The 22,125-nt window shown below is 40.5% G+C and overlaps 1 protein-coding gene across 4 annotated transcripts in view; it reads left to right on the top strand.

Moving 5' to 3' along the window:
- The window catches only part of LOC103017183 (contactin-associated protein-like 3), a 250,501-nt gene that overhangs the window by 101,331 nt on the left and 127,045 nt on the right, over positions 1-22,125 (top strand). For 3 of the 4 annotated variants that reach the window (XM_057547774.1, XM_057547777.1, XM_057547775.1), the window contains one exon: positions 2,551-2,744. In XM_057547774.1, the coding sequence (XP_057403757.1) occupies positions 2,551-2,744 (194 nt within the window). Of the gene's footprint in view, positions 1-2,550; positions 2,745-22,125 lie in introns of those variants that run through there. The other variant, XM_057547776.1, reaches the window with a different exon arrangement.

The raw sequence follows: 22,125 nt of genomic DNA, 5'->3' as shown, positions 1-22,125 counted from the left end.
CCCCGGTGGACTGCGTGCATGGGCGAATGCACAGTAATTCAACATCATCACCCTACAGGGGTCTGGGGATTACGCCGTGGCCGTGTTACCCAGCTGAAATGAATTGCTTTGCAGCACAGGGAATTCTGCAGTTTCATTACTTTATCAGAGTACCTACTTAATCAGATAGCTTAATTTGCATACCAGTAGCACCTTCTCACCACAGGTAAGGAATGTGAAATGTTCAAGGTTGATTACCTGCAGATGGTGAAGAGTGGTTGACAGAGACGTGGCTGCATCTGTGGGAGAGGCTGGTCCCAGGGCAGATGCTGGAAGCATGCTGACGCTTTTTACTCTGTTGCATTTCTGTACATGTGGTACCCGTGTTGATGATACTTCCCGCTTCAAGAGAGATTAAAGATGACAGAGAAAGATTGCGAAATGCAAAAAGAAGAAGTATCTTCAGTACATTCTTTACAACCTTGATACTAAGAATACAGGACATTTAGCAGTTTCGCAGAGATTGAAACTGATTCATATAAAACTTCAAATGTAGGACCTTTAAGTTAAAATGATCAGCTAAATGCCAACACCTAATTTCTGACTTCTTTTGGCAATTATTATAAAATTACAGGCAGTTGCAGAGTAATGTTACTTGGGACTGTTAGTTAACCCTCAGCTAGAACCCAGAAGGACTTATCATTCATCAAACATTAGATGGGACCTTTGCACAAATCAGTAGAAGTAGCAGGGAGGTGTTGGGTGGTGATCAATCTTGTTATTAAAGACAAAGAAAGACTGAAAACTATCACAGGTTGGAAGACACTAAGGAGACAAGGTGACTAAATGCAATGTGGGGTTCTGGAACAGAAAAAGGGAGTTAGTTAGTGGAAAAACTGGAGACATCAAAATAAAGTTTGTCGTTTTGTTACCATTGTACCAGTGTTAATAGCTTAGTTTTGATCAAAATACCATGGTGATGTCAGATATTAACATTAGGACACACTGAGTAAAAAGTAGACAGGAACTCCCTACCCCATCTTTGCAACTCGTTTGTAAATCTGAAATTATTTCAAAATAAAAAGTTTAATAATGCATTACAGAACAGCCAGAGTTGTGGCATGTTTAAGATGTGGATCAAAGGAAAAGACATTGTGCTTGTGGTTGAGAGGAAATTTTGGAATTTTGGAATAAAGATCGCAGGAAATGAGGAAATCTTAGAAAGAATTTGAGTTTTAAAGAATTTGTAAGCTTTAAATTTTGCTAAGGGTTATACACGTAGTGCCGTTAGCGGAGGACATAGTGAAGCAACAGATGTGCCCACTTGCTAGTTTCACCTCCACACCCTGATGTAAGCGCTCCACTTCCATTTTCCTTTGAGCTGTCTTGTAACCATGTCACACACCTCCTGACATGTACTTGGTCGTAACAGCTTTTGTAAACAGGACATGGATGTTAATAATAGCCCCTAATAAAAAAGATAATAAATGTTGTCTAAAGTGTCAGACCTTATTATGAGAGCCTCAAATTAGATGTCAGGACAATGGGGAAAAATTTTTTTAAAGCTAGTTTTTTTGTGTTAGGGACTGTTTACATGACACTGTGTTTTCTAGACATGGATAATTAGCAAAATATCAGTTCCAGAATGCATTTCAAACCTGTTTCCCAATTTTTATATTGCATAATAATTTAAATTCAGAAAATTTAATATGACATCTGAATCCAAATTCAAAACTCATGTTTCTGTTAAACTAGAAGAACAAAATATATCAATAATACATTCACAGGTATCCCTAATTCTTCGGTGTCTCACAGGCACTGGAGAAAACAAAGCACAGTAATTTCCACTCTGCGCCTATTGTCTTGAATACCTGAGAAACTCCTCCTCATTCACTTCCTCTGGGTTCTCTCTCACCCTCCTTGCTGCCTTTTTAGAACTCTCCCTCCCTGCACAGAAATCACTTTCACCTCCACCCCTCCCATATTGCATTTCAAATTGTTCTTCGAAATATCTGCTTCTCCTATGAGTCTGTAAGCACCTTGAGTGTAGGGCTATGCCATAGCCATCTTTGTTATCCCAACATTCAACATTGTACTTCCTCATGCTGGGAATCCACAATTAAGGTTTTCTAGCTTTATTTTCCAACAAAGGAAAGTTTGTTATTTTCCAGCAAGGAAAGTTTGCCCTTTGTTTATGTCCAACAAAGGGCAAGTCATGCATTGAAGCCAATAAAGACACTAGTTCCAAGCACTGATGTAATGGCATGGTGTTTAGTTGTCCACCTATTACATTAAGCAATTTCACTTAGCGGGACACCCCAATACCAGAGAGTCAGGGGTTATGAACTAAGAAACAAAACAATTAATATAGGCTTCATCCATTTACATTTAACCTGTGTTTTTATTTTGTGTTGGTGTGTGTGTTTGTATAATTATGAGGCATTACATAATGCAGAATTTGAAACTATGATTTTCATAAATCTTATTTATGACCCCATTCTTACAGGTTAATATAGATTTCAAAGATTTCTCTGTCTTTATTGATTTTCTTATTTTTATTCCCACAAAAAGGAGCTGGTGGCTGGTCTCCCCTTGTGTCAAATAAATACCAGTGGCTGCAGATTGACCTTGGAGAAAGAATGGAGGTCACAGCTGTGGCCACCCAGGGAGGATACGGGAGCTCCGACTGGGTGACCAGCTACCTCCTGATGTTCAGCGATGGCGGGAGGAACTGGAAGCAATATCGACGAGAGGAAAGCATCTGGGTATGTGCTTTATTGAAAAGCAGTCTGTCGGAGTATGAATTATGCCAGTTACTGCATGTTGCTGCCCATCTGTCAGATCAAGTATAGAAACAGAGCCTCCTAAGTTACTTGAAAATGTTTCCACTGAATGTAAGCCACATGTGACGTTCCAGAATACACCGTCCATGGCTAATTTATGAAATAAGTAAAACAATTTTATAATGTAGCGAAATATTGAAAATGTCTTCCCATTATTCCTTTAAATAGTGTGAAGTCTAAGGAATAAATAAGTCACATACGACTGATTTTATTTTTGTTTTATAACAAACACAATAGTTTATATTGCCTCAGCATTTTTAAATAAAGCAAATTCATTTTCTCTGTGCCCTCTGATAAACTGAAATTTCTGGAAGACCCTGAACATGTAAAAATAGATGTAATGGAGAGTCTCTCTGTGGAGGACTTGTTGAGGGATATGTTGAGTTCCTGCTCCAACAGGAACTTGGGCACCATGTGGCCCCTTGTAATTTATGGACAATAGATCCCTAGGATTCTTTGGAATCATAACTATTTTACATCAGTGACATAGTTCCTACTTCTGATTACATATCCATGCTTCTTTTAGAAGAATTAAATTTTGTTTGCTTAACTTTTTGAATATTAAAATTTATGTAATTTATTCTTTATTTAGCATTTCATATCTTTAAATCACAGTCTGCTCTGAATGAGAAGCTCTAAAAGTAGAGTGTTGTAAAGGTCTGCAGCAGGTTTGCAATTGGCTGATGGGGTGTGGCCTGAAGAAGATTCATCAGGTGGAGAAGAAATTACTTTTTTCTTCTTATTAAAAATATAATTTAGATGGTTGCCAAGAGCCAGGGGAAGGGAGTAATGGACTGTAAGTGTTTTAATGGAGACAAAGTTTCAGTTTGAGAAGATGAAAAAGTTCTTGAGATGGAAGGTGGTGGTGTTTGCACAACAATGTGAATGTTAATGTCCAGAACTGTACACTTAAAAGTGGCTAAAATGCTAAACTTTTTGTTATGTATATCTTACCACAATAAAAAATACACAGTGTATCTTCCATTTAATTTAGGCTAAGAATGTTGTATAACTTAAAAAAATTTTTTTCTTAATTGTCAGGTTAAGAAGAAAATTGTCAGCTAAAAAGCCCTTAGCACATAGCTTATCTATAAAAGTAACAGGCAACAAAATGATACTATTCGTTGTGTAACAAACTGCCCTCATTTAAATTTCCTTAGAACTCTGTAACTTATTATAACATAATAGATTGTGGCCTACTTAATTTCTTATCCCTGGAGCTTTTATTAGTCAGTCAATAAATGTTGATGCAAATTGAATCAAGAAAAACTAGTTAGTTGTCTAATACTAGATAAAAGAACAAAGTGGGAAGGGCTATGTGAGTGTTTTTAGGGCTGGCTGACCTAAGGTTTCCAAACAAGTAATTGCCATGTGGATGATCTGAAGCAGATATTAATGTTGTGCTTATTCTAAGAACACCAAGTCCAAAACAGGGTTAAGGTCAATATTGCTTAAGTAAGTTAAAGCTTAATGAAACATCTACTTACATAGAGAACTTTTGTTCAAACTTAAATATTATTTTTCAAAATTAGTTAACTAATAGTTAATGCCTACTTATTCTTCATTGTATTAATTAAGGTTCATATTTTCGCCCCGCTCCAATCCCATTTGATTGAGCAACTCTAACAATTCTTGTTTTTAGTTAAGCAGGTTGGAGAGGAATCATATGTAAGCATCACCCTCTGCTGATTTCTTTAAAGGTCAGGCACCCTTGGGGAAGTAGGGTCAAGAATATAGTGGCATTATTAATCCTAGATCATGCAGGTGAGGACAGAAGTGGACCCCTCAATCCTATCCATCCTATCACACAATAAACATGGGTAAAGTGGCCTGCCTTACACTCCTGCTGAGCTTGCATCCCTCCCTGTGTCCCCAGCACTTCATGGTGCCTGGGGCCGAGCACGTTGGTAAATGTTTGCTGAATTAAAACGAATGAGTGGAATCTACGTTCTGGCAGGATGCCTTCCTTAGCTCCCTGCTCTGTGCTTCTCTGTAGCCCTTGGTCTCAACTTAGTGATCCTTGAAGCTCCAGTGGAGGTGTTTCTCCTCTCTTACATTTTGAGCTCCTTTAGGAAAAGGGCTCATCCTCACATCTTCTGCGTGCACCACCATGGGTTAAGTGAATTCATCTCCTAATCTGGGCCCAACTATACACAACTGGCATTGACAGCAGTAAATCACACTAGTTGATGATTCTGACATTATACTCACAGTTTCTTTAAAAATTGGGCTGGTTTGGCTGCTTTCCAGACCTCTCACAAAATGTCAGCTGCTCTTAAAAATCAACCATACACCTTACCAGAGGTTCTACCCCTTCTTCACGTGGTTGTTTTAGATATGAATTGCTGATGTTAACTTGAGAATGAATTTAAGATTTTAAAAAATGTCCTTGAGATATTATACTCTTCATTAGTGAAAGTAATATGTTTATTCGTGGTGCCATTTACTTAGTTTCCTATCGCTGCTGTAACACATTTTCATGGATTTAGTGACCTAATACAAGACAGAGTTATTATGTCATAGTTCTGTAGGTCTAAAGTACAGTAGACCTGGCTGGGTTCTCTGCTTAAGGCATTTTTCCTGGAGGCTCTGGGGAAGACTTGTCCTTCAAGGTGTCTGGAGATTCCCAGAACCTTCCCCAGGTTCCATGATTTGCTGGGAGGATTCACAGGACCAGTGTGTAGTCATACAGCTATGATTTAGCACAGTGAAAGGACACAGAGCAAAATGAGCAAAGGAAGAGGGTGCTTGGGGTGAAGCCCAGAGGAAATCAGGCCCAGGTTTCTACAGTCCTCTCCCAGGGAAGTCATATGGGACTAGCTTAATCCCCCAGCAGTGAGTTATAGAAACCCACATGGAATATTACCAACCAGCTGAGCTCATGTACTGGGGGCTGGTCATGTAGGCACCCTCTGCCTTGCATGTAACAAAATCCCAGACTCCCAGAAGGAAGGCAGGTATTGAGTATGAACCACAGTGTTTGAACAAACATTAGGTACAGTAAGCCACCTTTATCATTAGAGTCTTGGGAATGGGCCAGCCTTGCAAGCAGGCCTTTCCGAGGGCAGCAGTCAGGACTGCCCTCCTGATGCTTCTGCATACACACTCACTCACTTCCTTGTGGGTGTAGGACTGAGACACTGATCTCCTGTAGGTTGCCAGCTGGGGGCTGGTCTTTGCTCCTAGAGGTTTCCCACATCCCTTATGCTTTCTGTGTGGCCTGTTCTTGCAGCAGCGGGTCAAGTCCCTTTCATCTTTAAATTGCTCTTTGTTCTTGTTCTCCTTCTGCTGCACCTCTCTGATTTCCTCTTCTTCTAGCTGGAGAAAGTCCTCTACTTTAAGGGCTCATGTGGTTAGACTGGATCGACTTGGGTAATCCAGGACAGTCTTCCTAACCATAATCCCATCTGCAGAGTCCCTTTTGCCATGCAAAGTAACATATTCACAGTTCCTTTCTTTAGGGCCTGGACATCTTTGAGGCCTTTCTGCCCACCCCACTGTATTTATACATCTCTGATTTTTTTTTCTTTCTGCATTTGGTATCCTTTCCTAGCAAACACATTTCTCATTGGATCTGAAGATCTTTTCCAGAGTCATATGAAGTCATGTTGCAGGGGTATCTGAGCACCTGCTCGCAGTTGGTGTGTCACAGGTGTCCCCCCTGAGAGGCTGCTGCCCTGCCATCACTAGTGTAGCTCTCACCCGCAGCAGTGTCCCCAGCTTGTGGCCTCGCTGATGTAACCTTGACCCCCAGCAAGAAAGACTGTGTATTGGCTTTCTTCTCAGGAAGCCTCCTTCTACTTTTATAAGAAAGTCCAAATCAAGCACTCCTTCTCTGGCCTTAAAAGTTTTGTGGATGTTCTCCCTGTCATAATTATTTTAAGTGACTTTTCTTGTTCTTCTGGGTCTATCTGCTGTCTGTGCTAACTTTGTCCACTAATACATGTTAACTCTTTCCAAATTCCGAAAACTCTGAGAAAAAGGTCTATCCTAACTCCTTACTGAAAATGGACATGAGATGATAATAAGACAAAAGGTCTTTACTTATGTTACTTTGGGCAAGTTGTCCATATGCTTTGCCACATGTCTGCCATGGAATATTAATTAATATGTGAAATGCAATGTATACCTCTCTAAATTCTCAAAATTATAAAATTGAGACATGGCTGGCCACAAAGTCTTTGACTAAAGGATTTGAGGACTGCAGATCCAGTTACTGAAGGCTAGTTATCCAAATTGACTTTCTTAAAAAAAGAAATTATGTTCTTCACTGGTGATATGTTCCACTTTAATATTTTTTCTTAATGAGTGACTGCTTCCTTGGCTGAACTGGATTTCTATGTGAAAATAACCAAAAAAATTAAACAAATACTCAGATCTGTGAAATACATTCCAAAAGGGTTTTATTTAAATGGAAATATAGGCATGTGTCTTACATGACAGAAAAGGCATCACCATCTCTCACCAAGGGATGCACTACATCTCAGGACTTACAAACTCTTTTGATGTGCAGAGTAAATGTCCTCACTTGAAATGTAGTGGAAGAAGTATCACTGTTTGAACAAGTTTAGAAGGGGTGCATTTCCTATATGATGTGAACAATCATGGTTTATATCGGTCATTTAGTAAACCAGGTGGCTTGACCAAGCTTGGTGCTAAACGTCCATAGGACTTAGAAGATGAGTTTGCAACTTCAGCCCAACTAAATCAGGAAGTGGCCAGAGTCTTAGGACGCTGAGGATCATAGAACAGCATTGCAGTGAGCAGTGCAGCAGATCAGTGATCACTGACAAAGCTCACTAATGTTTATTTTCTACTGTTTCCCTGAGAATATGTCAGCCAACACTTACATCAATCTACTGTGACTCTTAGATTCATTACAAGAATTTTGTGGGGCAGCCCTTGCAAACCAGGATTCTTACCTGCAAGCTAATGTGAGCTCTGAGCTCCCTGGGGGCCTCTGGACCAGGCTGGGGAGAGGTGTGGGCGCCAACCACTGTCCTGCTCTGAGTCTGGGTCTGTGAGCATCCCTGGTGGGCAGGAGAGGTCTGTGAGTGGGCAGCCTAGAGCACTGGCAGTATTCTAGAGGGGTGTTGGGGCAGCTCTATCACCACCCTCCTGGGCACCTATTTGGTCTTCTTGGGACCCTATAGCAAGCCTTGTCCTTCCCAGACCACCTGCCTGCCCTGACTCTGTCTCTTCTCCCTCTCCGTTCCAGTTGTTTGGGAACAATGGGCTGACTCAATGAAAGCCAGGCCAATACCCACCTCTCCTCTCGGGAGACCGTGCCTAATGGTGTCCACTGCAATGGTGTCCTCTGTTGAGGCTTATCTGGCCCAGGGACCACTGGGTCCCTATTGGCCATGGGGACCTTTCCTCCTGCAATTCCTGGGTGTTTTTTCTTCTATTTTATCAATACTTTGTCTTCATTCTCATCTCCTTACTATTTCTCCCTCTTCTCCTCTATCCTTCTATTCTTTCCTTATGTATTTTTTTCACCTATCATTAAATACTTTTCTCCTTATTTCTCTCTTCTCTCTCCATTTTTCCCTATATCCCTCTTCTATCTGTATTGTTACAAATTCTAGAAAATCAACTTGAATCAGTCTAGGTAATTTGGGAATCCGACCACACGGAGAAGGGGAGGATTTAGCTGGGTCTCTGGAATGGCTGTAACTAAGAGGCAGCCCTGCCCTGTGCCTTCTGTGGATTAGCTTCTGGCATTCATTTTCCTATATTGGTTCAAAAATCTGAGGAAATGCTCGGACTTACTTGGCTCTGGCTGAGGGGAGTCTCAGATCTCACCACCTGTGAAGAGCTGATCTGACAGGACGGCTCCCAGGCCACCCTACACTTAGCACCGAAGCCCCTGGATTGGGGGGTGGGGCCATGTAAAGACTTGATGTCCACCCTAATGGGGGCACTTAGAAGGGAGGGATGCTGGGAAGGCCATATTATCAAATTTCCTGTTCTTTGTCTCTCTCTCTCTCTCTCTTTCACTCTCTCTCCATGACCTTTTGCTTTCTTTTCTATTTCTCTGCTTTCCTCTTCTTATACATCTTATCTTTCTACTCCTCGCCTTCCCTTTTTCTCTATGAATTAAAGGACCTAGATTGCTAGTCCTGCTACTCAACATGTAACCTACGGACCAGCAGCATCACCTGGGATCTTGATACAAATATGGAATCTCAGCCCCCACCCCAACCTATTGAATAGAATCTGTATTTTAACAAGATGAGCAGGGGATTCCAGTACAAGCTAGATTGTGAGAAGCACTGACTGGGATGAACCAAGTCCCATCTGTGGGGGAAATTGTTTTGCCCCTTAACTATCCTCCAGCTGCCTGGATCAGAGGAGACTGTGCCGCCTGCTCTAGGATGCAGCTTATCCCACGCACGTGTTAGCCTGAACAGGTGATGCTCTCTGTAACAGGGCCTCAGGAAGCTTGCTCCAGTGCCCTCTGACTGCAAGACACCCTCTTTCTCCCTGATAGTCACCAACCTAGGGGGGCGGAGCCCAGGTATTTTCTCATTGTTATCAGTGAATAACAATCAAGTGGTTAAAGTTAGTCCTATCTTTGAGAACTATAATATTTCCTGAATCGCTATACTCTGCATTCACTAGGAGTTTATTCTTCATATTAAAAACTCATCAGAACTCTAATTCAGAAGTTATATCCTTTATGAATTTAAGATAGAAATTGTTATTCAAAATGCATTGAATTAAGCTTAGAATTTAAGTGCATTTTTCTTCCTATGCAGGCCCTTTGTGTGAAAAAGGCATTCTTCTAGGAAAGGACTGGCAAAATATATTTGAGAAAAATAAGAAAAGAAATTACTTGAAATAAACATAAGTTCTAGTATAAATAATTCTATTTAATAGATTTCTTTCGCCTTGAAAAAATAGGTAGCAGTAGGTCCTTAAATGAATATAAAATAGACATAGCAAATAGTTTGAACCTTTGTTCTTCTCTAGATCATTTCCAACCTAGAACACCAAGTAGACTAATTAATAAGGCTAATTAATATTGTATTGAAAGATTCACAACAATCTCACAGTGCTCTAAGAGAGCAACAAAGGTGACCCCAAACTTGCAGGGCAGAAAAAAGACACGGAAATACTGGAAGCATGGGGGTTGGGAAGGGGACTGTTTGTTATACCTGCACCACTTCATTTATTTAAGAGAAAGAGCTGATGCACATATGGCAAAATATTTACCTTGTTAAAATAAATCTAGATTATCAGTACATGCATATCTATTTTGGGGGGATGTTTGAAATATTGCATAATCAAATTAATAAAGAATATTGGATTCAGGTTTAAAAGAATTACGTTTACTTGGTATAAATAGAAAGATCATATGACTGTGTAGTTTCAGAATAAAGAGGGATAAGAACAGTGTCAAATCATAATAAGAAAAACTGGACTCAGAGATAAGGAGGGTTTGTATGTAAGGAAGCAGACACTCTGCTAAGTGTGAAGCTCTATTGGTAGAAGGAGCGGAAATTCTCTTGACAGAGATTCCTGCTAATTCAGTCATTTAAATATATGTTGGTTTATTTCAGGTCTAGGTTAATACATTTATTGCTAATGAGTTGATGACTCAACAGAGCCAAGCCCCACATCAGGTAGGAGGTTGCAAAGAAGGGTTTGCAGAGTGTGCCTTGGCTGTCTGAGGCTTGTGCCAGCTCCAGGCTTCCCGATTTCAAGTTTGGCTCTGAGACTGGGTGGTTTTAGGCAGAATAGGAGCAGCATTTCAATGATTCTGTATCGATCTCTTCCATGTACTTGGCCTTGTCAGGGACACGGCCCTCTCCTTCCTAACCATTCACCTCATTACGTCAAGCACATTGATCCCTGAGGCAGTGACTTTGTACCATGGACAGTCTTGTTGATTGCACTTACCATTGTGGACCACAGTTGAATTTTCTGTACATGTCTCCCCCTTCTGGGCTCTGAGAGCCATTAGGTCAGGGATTAATCTCCTCAGAGGGCCAGGCCTATAACAGATTCTCAATAAGGAGTTGTTAGATTGAGTTAAGGAAAAGTTGCTGTTCTCAAACAGACCTCAACCCAGATGGTTAGTTAAGTAAAAACTTAGCCAACTGTGTGATGCTGCTTGTGTGATGGGAGGCTTTCAGTGCCAAGCCTAAGTGTAACAAGAGGCTTCACACTTCTTCCCCACAAATTTGTACAAGGACGATGCCCTACTGGACCTGAGAGAGAGGTGGTTGCATTTGCCCTTCATCGCAGGTCTCAGTGACAATAGAGATAAAAGCTGGATTTGGTCTGTCGAAAACTCTCAGAGCAGCTGAAAAGGTTGAGGCAGAGAAGTGAATGAGACACCTGAGCTGCTACCACAAAGTAGCCGATGGGTCCCTGGAAACCCAGGATCCAGTAACAACTGCCTCTTGCCAGGGCCAGCTGCATTCGGTGGGTGTGGAGCGTCCTTCCTTCCATTTGTCGATTACAATCCTTCCCAACTTGAAAACCTTCACTCAAATCCCTTTTACTCTGTACTAAAATTGTGTAGACACGCCCTTCTTTTTCTACTCCTAGGATTTTTCATTTTTATTTCTCAAGTATTACTTTTCTTTTGCCATATTTATTCACCTCGTGCTTATTTCACATCAATTCTGGCATCAGGGACTACAGCTTGTTTATCCCGATATCCTTTGTACCTACTTTATTGCTTTGCAAAAGTAACGATTTTGCTCATTTGAATTGCCAGGTGTTATCAGGTTGGGAGGGAGGGGTGTGGTGGTGAGTAGAATTTTAAATATGCAGCAGGATAAATAGCAACTCTTGAGACATCTTACAAATTACAGTTTTACTTTTCCTGGAATGAAGTAGTTCCAGAAGTGGTGTTATTAGAGATATATGGAAATTAGGATATATTTTATGAAAAAGGTAAATCTTAAACAGTAATATGAACAGAGTATGGCAGAGTTGTGGGGGAAATAGCTTTAGAAGTAGACTTTTTTATTCATTTGGGAGATGGCAAAAGTATTGTTTTTGATCAAGAAAAGTAAATGATGGAAAAAGTGAATTTTTACCAAAAAAGGTGCTCCGGCAGCAGACTCATTGAAAGGAAGTGCTGCAGAGCCAAGTTTTGGGAAGGTGGAAGGCAGGACAGCCCAGGGAGCATCTCACCAGGGTTTCATGGAAATTCTTCCTCGTGACTGCAGTTCTGGCAGCTTAGCTTCATAGGATGTTGTACTAATAGTGGGTCTCATAGGGAACGACAGGCAAAGTCTACAAATTCTACAATTTGCACACATAATGTAAATGTACAGAAGGCACAGATATGGTATGTACTTCAGGCTATTCATGGGTGATTTCCTGGGTCTGTTGTTTTGACATAAAAGACTCAAGTGGTTTGGTACCACACTAATTGGGATCTTGAGAAAATGGCCCACAGCAGAGGTGGAGTGTTTAGAGCACTGCTGTGTTCACAGCCCTTGATAACTCCTATGGTTTCTGCACTCTGCAGTCCTATGCCACTTAACAGTTAGAACAATTTTCTGCCTTTGATGCAGACCACATTTTATATATTTGTATAGACAAAAGCAATGATGAAATTTTAAAATTTTGCAAAACAGGAAGACAGGCTTTGAGTACTTTTTTTAATATTAATATCACAGTCTCAAAACTCTGAGATGTTGAGAATTTCTGATCAGCAAACCTCAAACTTTCAGAGTGGCTAAGGTTAGGGCAGCAGTTGAGAAGCTGGATGCTGTTCAAGCATGTTTAAGGGTCTCAGACAGAAATATTGGTTTAGACCAAGGGCCAGCCAACTTTCTCTATAAAGGGACAGATAATAAATATTTTTGGTTTTGTAGACCATGCAGTCTCTGTTGTGACTGCTCAATTCTGCTGTTGTGTGAAAGTAGCCAGAAGCAATATGTAAATGAACGAGTGTGGCAGTGTTCCAATAAAACTTTATTTAAAAAGCCACACAGCCAGCTGGTTCTGGGTTTAGGTTGCTTACCCCTGGTCTAGTCCACTTTGTATATATTTAAGGTATGATGTACGGATTCAGTATGAAGAAATGAAAATTACAACATCAGTGTGACACAATGTAACCTCTCACACTTGAACTCCACAAAACCTTTGCTAATACTCTTGCTTAGGACAGTCCTTTTCAAACTGTGTCCTAGAAAAACTTTCTTTTCATTTTAAATGTATGCATGTAATTTGATGTCTTTCAGAATAGGATATAAATAGTATACATCTGATCTATGATATTATTACATAGCATTTAGCATAAAACTAAGGTTAAAAAGAGAATCAGTTTAAAGAAAACTATTAAACCAATAAGAAGTGTTATACTGAGTACTTAGTGAGTGCCTGACACTGCTTCATGCGCTTTATACATATTTATTAAACACATCCTCACAACAGCCCTCTTATGCCCAGTTTACAGAAAAGGACACTGAGGCATGAAAAGTTCAACTTCACTATCCTCAAATCACAGAACTAGTTAGTGATGTAACAAGGATTTGAACCCTAGCTGTCTGGCTGCAGGGCCCACACTCAAACCACCTTACCACAGTACAGAGGATTCATGTTGGAGGTGAATAAAGTGATGATACAGGATGGGGATCCTCTTCCTCAGGGCATGGGAAGCAAGCACTCTCAGACAGTGCTGGTAGGAGCATAAAATGGCATAAGATGGGGATATGCCCAAAGCATATACCCAAAGCGGGATCTTGAAGAGATGTTTGTACACCCATGTTCATCACAGCATTATGCACGTCCTTGGAGGACAATTTCTATAAACCTAAGTGTTCAAAAGCACCCGCTATTTAGAGCGCTGAAGATGACAGCCCAAAAGGAGCAATGCTTTTAAGTCCTGTCAATATATTGTCTACACCAAGTAACAATTCCACTTCTAGGAGTTAGTCCCACAGGAACACTCAGAGGTGCACAGAAAGTGCCTATAAGAAAACTAAGTGCATTGTTTACAGTCAAGATCCAGTTTTCTGTCAATAGGTGAACACAAAGAAATTACGATACTCCATTTTATGGAATAATATAGTATTATATGGAATTCATTCCTTTGAAAACAATGAGGTTATTTAATTAATTGATCTGTTTATTTATTTGAGGTAACATTGGTTTAAAACATTATATAAGTTTCATGTGTACAAGATTATCAAATGCATTTATTCATAATGAGATTTAAGAAACATTTTTTTTTTACAGCTAGGAAAAGGGATGTATTTATTGTGCTTCCATTAGAAATTTCCAAGATGAACATATACGTATATGTGCATGTAAATATAATTAGACTATTTCTGGAAGCATACAAGATAAATTATTAATAGCATTTCTCATTCTGGGTAAAGATATGCCATGAGTACGCGATGAATGGTATTTTTAAACTACTTGCGTATATTGCTGTTCAATTCAATACCAGGTTTTGAAAGGATTAGAGGAAAAAAAGCAAAGGAAATACAAAATAGTTTTTTAATTGTGGTTAAAAAAAACATAACATTAAATTTACCATCCTTACCATTTTTAAGTGTACGGTTCAGTGGTGTTAAGTATATTCACATTGTTGTGGAATAGATCTCTAGATCTTTCTCATCTTGTAAAGCAAACTTAAACCCACTAAACACAAATTTCCCTCCCCATCCCCTCAGCCCTTGGCAACCATCTCTCTACTATCTGTTTCAATGATTTTGACTACCTTAGATACTTCATATTAGTGAAATCATACAGTATTTGTCCTTTCATGATGGTTTATTTCAAGTAGCATAATGTCCTTGAGTATCCATATTATAGCACAAGACAGAATTTCCTTCTTTTTAGGGCTGCATAATATTCTATTGTATGTATATCCCAGATTTTGTTTATCAGTTGCTATGGTCTGAATGTTTGTATCCCACCAGAATTCATACGTTGAAATCCTAACCCCTTAAGGTGATAGTATTAGTAGGTAGGGGGTTTTGGGAAGTGACTAAGTCTTCCACTAAGAAAGGGCTTAGTGACTCATAAAGAGGCTCCAGAGAGATCCCTACCTGATTCCAACATGAGAAAATGCAACAAAAGTCTGAGACCCAGGGCTTCCCTGGTGGCGCAGTGGATGAGAGTCTGCCTGCCAATGCAGGAGACACGGGTTCGAGCCCTGGTCTGGGAAGATCCCACATGCCACGGAGGAACTAGGCCCGTGAGCCACAACTACTGAGCCTGCGCGTCTGGAGCCTGTGCTCCGCAACAAGAGAGGCCGCGATAGTGAGAGGCCCGCGCACCGTGATGAAGAGTGGCCCCAACTGCCGCAACTAGAGAAAGCCCTTGCACAGAAACGAAGACCGAACACAGCCATAAATAAATAAATAAATATAATTAAATTTTTTAAAAAAGTTAAAAAAAAAAAAAAGTCTGAGACCCAGAAGAGGGCCCTCACCCAAACTTACTGGCACCCTGACCTCAGACTGTCAGCTTCTAGAACTGTGAGCAATAAATTTCTATTGTTTGTAAACCACCCAGTCTGTGGTATTTTGTTATATCAACTTGAATGGACTAAGAGATCTATTCATCCATCTATGGGCAGTTGTGTTGTTTGCACCTGTTGGCTATTGTGAATAATGCTGTGATAAACATGGGTATACAAATATCCCTTCAAGATCCAGATTTCAGTTGTTTTGGACATATACCCGGCAGAGGAATTGCTGGAGCTTATTATGCTAATTCTATTTTTACTTTTTTTGAGGAACCTTCATATTGTTTTTTATAGTGGCTGCACCATTTTGCATTTCCACAAGGGTTCCAATTTCTCTGCATCCTCCCCTAAATAGTGTTTTTATTTGGTTCCCTTACCCACTGAAATACCCTCAATATATGTGGGGAGATGCAATCCACATGGACCCTGAGTGCTTGTGTGTTCTTTCTAGATAGGCTAAGAGTGAAGGCTCTAGCTGCATTTTATCCAGGCCATTCTCAGGGTGTGCTAGAGAAACAGCAGTCCTGAGAGATGAGAGGCCAGCCTCCCCCAGGCAAGGAGCAGGTCTGCATCTTCTCATTACAAGAGCAGTGAATCCCCGGAGCGTGGTGCTTGATCCTCTAAGGCAGCCCACTGCCTGCAGCATCATCCGTCCTGGACCCTTTGCATTACCTGTAGCGCATAGGGAGGTTCATGGGAAACCGAGGCAGTATTCACTAAGCCGTGTCTCTGCCACGTGAACAGCTTCCAAAATGGTGCCATTTCTCAGATGTCTTTCTGGATGACCATGAACTCTACGACGCTCAGTCTCTCTGTGCTGGTGTTTGGAATGCTTTCAGTTATCGTCTTTTCTCTTTCATGGTGCTTTTGTGCTGATCTTGTTTCCCAAATTATACACTCGACCTAAATTATGTCAAATATAAGATCTGTGTACTAACTGTTAGAAGTCAAACCATTTATATGGCCTTTTTATTAAACATAAAAAATATAAAAATATGCTCATTACTTACTTGAGATTTTCAGCTCAAATTGGGATTTAGACTTAAGTTTCCTTCATGTAAGTAGATTCTAAGTCATTTCCACAGTGAATATATTCCTAATACAGGCTTTTAGATGATATAGATAAGAGTAAGTACTATTTCAACTTAAGAAAAACCTTTTTGGGTGACTTTCTTCTTTTTTAAAAATTAATTTTATTGAAATATAGTTGATTTACAATGTTGTGTTCATTTCTGCCATGCAGCAAAGTGATTCAGTTATGTATATATACACATTCTTTTTCATATTCTTTTCCATTATGTTTTATCACAGGATATTGAATATAGTTCCCTGTGCTATACAGTAGGACCTTGTTGTCTATCCATTCTATATATAACAGTTTGCATCTGCTAATCCCAAACTCCCAATCCATCTCTCCCCCAGCCCTCCTCACTCTTGGCAACTTCAAGTCTGTTCTCTATGTCTGTGAGTCTGTTTCTGTTTCCTAGATAAATTCATTTGTGTTGTATTTTAGATTCCACATAGAAGTGATAGCATCTGATATTTCTTTTTCTCTATCTGACTTACTTCACTTAATATGATAATCTCTAGGTCCATCTGTGTTGCTGCAAATGACATTATTTCATGCTTTTTATGGCTGAGTAGTATTCCATTGCATATGTGTACCACGTCTTCTTTATCCATTCATCTGTCGATAGAGATTTAGGTTGTTTCCATGTCTTGACTATTGTAAATAGTGCTGTAATGAACATTGGGGTGCATGTATCTTTTCTAATTATAGTTTTCTCTTGATATATGCCCAGGAGGGGGATTGCAGGATCATATGGCAACTCTATTTTTAGTTTTTTGAGGAACCTCCATACTGTTTTCCAGAGTGGCTGCAACAGTTTACATTCCCAGCAACAGTGTAGGAGGGTTCCCTTTTCTCCATACCCTCTCCAGAATTTGTTATTTGTAGACTTTTTAATGATGGCCATTCTGACTGGTGTGAGGTGGTACCTCATTGTAGTTTTGATTTGCATTTCTCTAACAATTAGCAGTGTTGAACATCTTTTCATGTGCATGTTGGCCATTTGTTTGTCTTCTTTGGAGAAATGTCTATTTAGGTTTTCTGCCCATTTTTCAACTGGGTTTTGTTGTTGTTGTTGTTATTGAGTTGTATGAGCTGTTTGTATATTTTGGAAATCAAGCCCTTGTTGGTTGCATCATTTGCAAATATTTTCTCCCAGTCCGTATGTTGTCTTTTCATTTTGTTTATAGTTTTCTTTACTGTACAAAAGCTTGTATGTTTGATTAGGTCCCATTTGTTTATTTTTGCTTTTATTTCTATTGCCTTGGGACACTGACCTAAGAAAACATTGGTACTATTTACGTCAGAGATTGTTTTGCCTATGTTCTCTTCTAAGAGTTTTATGGTGAGGTGGCTTTCTTCTGGCATATATAAGGGTAAGCTAGGGCTTCCCTGGTGGCGCAGTGGTTGAGAATCTGCCTGCCAATGCAGGGGACACGGGTTCGAGCCCTGGTCTGGGAGGATCCCACATGCTGCGGAGCAACTGGGCCCGTGAGCCACAACTACTGAGCCTGTGCGTCTGGAGCCTGTGCTCCGCGATGGTGAGAGGCCCACGCACCGCGATGAAGAGTGGCCGCAGCTCACCGCAACTGGAGAGAGCCCTCGCACAGAAACGAAGACCCAACACAGCCAAAAATAAATAAATAAATTTATTTTTTAAAAAAAGGATAAAATCAATCAGTTCAATTTAAAAAAAATAAAATAAAAAAAAAATAAAAGGATAAGCTGTCTCTGAGATTATATTACATTGGTTTGGATGCATGGACAGGAGTGCATCTGTCTGCCATGCACCCTAAATACCTATAGGGTGAGCTCTGGACCTGAAGCACATGACTCATCTTCCAGTCATTTTCCCAATTACCCTGTGGTATGCTTGAAAACCTCTGCTTATTTTATTGGCATACTCTCCCTTTCACTTTGTCCTTGAGGAGGGATCAGTTAAGAGCTAAGGAAGAGCAGTTTTGAAGAAGAGTCGAAGGTCAGGGCATTTTTCTAGAAGGAGCTGTGCATAAGAAAGAAGAAGGGCAGGTGGTGGAAATACCAGAACTTAGCCTCACACTACAGCTATGGCCAAGGGAGAGAAGTTCAAAATAAATAATGTTTGATGTGCATTAGACAAATGAAATTTATTTGGATTTGAACTCCTGCCTTCTCTTTTGTGTTTTTTAATGTTCTTAATCATTCAACCTGAATGGCTTATCTTCTTCTCAGAGCTTTGAACATTTTAATGATTCAGTATCCTTCTTTTTTAGAAGAGAGAGAAGAGAAAAATCACTTGAGCAGTGGAAAGAGATCCCTGGGGAGCTCTTGTGTATGCTGCAGCAAATGCTTTCTTAGCTAAAGTTACCACTGATGGAAAATTCAGACATAGGAAAAGCTCCTACATATTGGAAGAAAATTTGAGAGTTACCAAAAAATATCGTCAGAATGGAATGCAAAATGACTGTGGCAACACTTTTTCATCCATATATACCCAAGTAATAATAAGTGAAATGGTCAGTGAATTACATCGCCAATAAGTTTTCTATCCTTAGATTAAATAAATAATAAATACATGAGTCACTTATTAAAGGAACCTGACTGTGATATCTAGGGCCTTTTGAAAACCCTCCCCTGTCAAACAGTACAGGGCACCTTTAAACTGAAAGGAATTAAATCTCTCCCTGTATTAGTTTCCTAGGGCTGCTGTAACAAAGTACTGGAAATTGAGGGGCTTAAAACAACAGAAATTTATTCCCTCATAATTCTGGAGGCTGGAAGTCCAAAATCAGTGTCTTGGCAGGGCATGGGCAGGGCCAGGGTCTCGGGAGAATCTCTTCCAGGTCATTCTCTTAGTTTATGATGTTGTCAGTAATTCTTGGAGTTCTTTGGCTTGTAGATCATCACTCCAATCTCTGCCTCCACTGTCATGGGGTGTTCTTCCTCTGTGTCTTTATTTCATCTTCCCTCTGTGCATGTCTCTTCTCTTCTTGTAAGGACCCAGGTCATATTGGATTAGGGTCCACTGTCATGACCTCATCTTAACTTGATGACTTCTGCAAAGACCAGATTTCCAAATAAGTTCACATTCACAGGTTCCGGAGTAAGAACTCCAATATATCTCAACGTGAACATGACAGTGGCCTGGAAGGACAGAGGTGGCTATAGTCAAACGATGCTTATCGTAAAGGAAAAGAGGCACTTTCTCATTTTGTTTGTTGTGCCCACTTTTTGTAAGGGAAGAAGATGATTAATCTGGAATTGATGAGAAATTGATAAGAAATGCTCTGGACACCATGGCAAATGGAATGTGAGAAAATGAGCAAACAACACCCCTGAGTACTACAAGGAGTGGCATCTAGAAAGGGAGGCTGGAGTTTGTGTCAAGGTGAAGAACCGTGGTTGGTGTCTGACATTTACTGAGTGTTTATTGTGAGCCAGGCATGGTTTTAATCACTTCAGGTGCATCATATCATTTAATCTTTCTCCATGAGTGTCTTCATTTTACAGACGAAGAAACTGAGGCTCAGAGTTACACAATGGTCAATTTCTGTGTTACTCTGGAATATTCTAAGGTATGATTGAAGTAGCCCTTTATTTTCCTGTTTATTATTATTATTAATTACGTGCAGTTAGATTCCCAGAGCACACAGAAGAAAGAGAGGATGAGAGGGAGGAAGACTTTACAACGCAATCGTGTTCTTGGTGGGGCAGAGGCAAGTCTGGGTCACCTTAGGGCTGGGTTTAGGAGGTGAGGGTGCACCCAAGGGCAGTGGTCAGAAAAGACCTGGAGAACTGCTGACCTCAGGATCCTGAATGGACACCTATGTGCCGTGGTTTTGCTGTTGTCCCAGCCCAGGCTGTGGCTCTGTTCTTAGGGATCTGCCATCTTTGCTCAAGGTTCCACATAGAAACAAAGATGCTGGATTGTTTGGTGCCTTTGTGAATTCTGTCTCCCTGCTGGGAGTGAGATGTAGAATAGACACAGATGTTCCTGCGGTTTGGAAGCCAGCAATGAGGAGTTCAGCGTTGGACAAAACGCATTCCCTGCTTCATAAAGGGGTGTGGACTTGCTCAGCTCAGGACCTGGGGCGTCTTGGTTCAGGGAAATGAGAGACAGAGCAGTTCCAGGCCAGGCTTTGCTTTTCTGCCCTCTTATCTGGACACAACCTCTCTGAGCATCAGTTTTTCCTGAGTCTTTGTCCTTTACTGGTCCTTTCCTCAGTCATAGGAAGCCCTCAAGATGCATCAAGATGTATATTATTCCCTAAATCAATCTGAACCCAATGCTTGGTCCTCAAGAACTACCTTAGGCCAAGAATCAACCAGGGAAGGGGAGGAAGGATGAAAGGAGGATGCAGGGGAGAGGTGCACAGGTAAGGGTCCTAGCTCAGCTGTCACCTGCAGAACAGAAGCAAGTGGCTTTGATTGTTCACACCTCACTTTACCTTCCTCCAGATTGGAGCCTGAAGAGCTTGACTGGATTCACTTCTCTCTATTAGAAAGTTGTTAGGTCATTTTCAAATTTCATTTTAATTTATTTTCTCATTTACACTTACTTTGGTTTTGCTTTCTGCTTTTTTCTCCTGATTTTGGCTTTATTACTTTCAAGTAACACTTTTCTTTCAATCACCATTTTCTTCTTCTTAATGCCAGTTTATGTTGTTTGCTAAGGGCTGATTTTGTTACCTTCACTCCTGTTTTGTCTATTTGACAGCCCCCTGAGATGATCTGTTTACTGCACTGTGTTCCCCAAGAAACAGTGGGGAAGCTGCCTAACAGACAATCTCCTGGGAGACTTTCCGCTACCCGTTTTCAGTGGGAAGCAGTTTCAGTCAGAACTGGCTCGCTCATCATAGCTGGGTAATATAAGCATCCAAATCACAGGGGGTGGGAGCACGTGGCCTCTCGGCGTTTATCTTGATTGAATCATGGGTGTGTAACTTTCCGTCGTTCAGCTCTTGATTTGTATTAATGATTCAGAGTTCATTACCTTAAGATAAAAAAGGTGTTCCTGCTGGCAAGAGCTAGATAAGATTGTGGGCAATTTGAGACTCTCACTGTGTGAAGTTGATGATGACTATATTCCCTGGTAAGAACTGAGAAATTCTGTCCTGTCCTGCCACCGCGTGACACCAAACAAGGTACAGTCGCAATGGGCTTTGTGTCACTGACATGAAATTGAGGATGGGCGTGGTGGCACCCACCCAGAGTGCCCAGGAAATCTGCAGCAGTGGCTGGGACGAGTAGAGTTTCCCATTACCACAGGGAGTTCATAGGCAGGAAGCTTTCTGTTTCTCATTGTATCAGTCTGGGTCTCATTGCTAACATTTCACCTAAATGAAAATGCACTTTTACTTTGTTTAAATTTTTCTTCTGGTAAAATATACATAACATATAATTTACCCTTTTAAGTATTTTAAGTGGCATTAAGTACACTCACATTGTTGTGTCACTATCACCCCACTATTCATCTTCAGAATTTTTTTGAGAGGTAAAACAACTAATATTTACTGTGTATATTTTTTATACAATTGTTAAAGGTTACACTCCATTTTCAGTGATTACAAAATATTGGCTATATTCTTCGTGTCGTACAATGCATCCTTGCAGCCTCTCTTACACCCAATAGCTTGTACCTCCCACTCCCCACCCTTTTTTTGCCCCCCTCCCCCCGGTAACCATTAGTTTGTTCTCTATATCTGTGAGTCTGCTTCTTTTTGTTATATTCACTAGTTTGTTATGGGTTCTAGATTCCACGTGTAAGTAATATCATACAGTGTTTGTCTTTCTCTGTCTGACTTCTT

Source organism: Balaenoptera acutorostrata, chromosome 6, assembly GCF_949987535.1.
Source record: "Balaenoptera acutorostrata chromosome 6, mBalAcu1.1, whole genome shotgun sequence".
In the NCBI taxonomy this organism is placed as follows: Eukaryota; Metazoa; Chordata; class Mammalia; order Artiodactyla; family Balaenopteridae; genus Balaenoptera; species Balaenoptera acutorostrata.
This window is presented reverse-complemented; position numbering and strand designations above follow the sequence as displayed.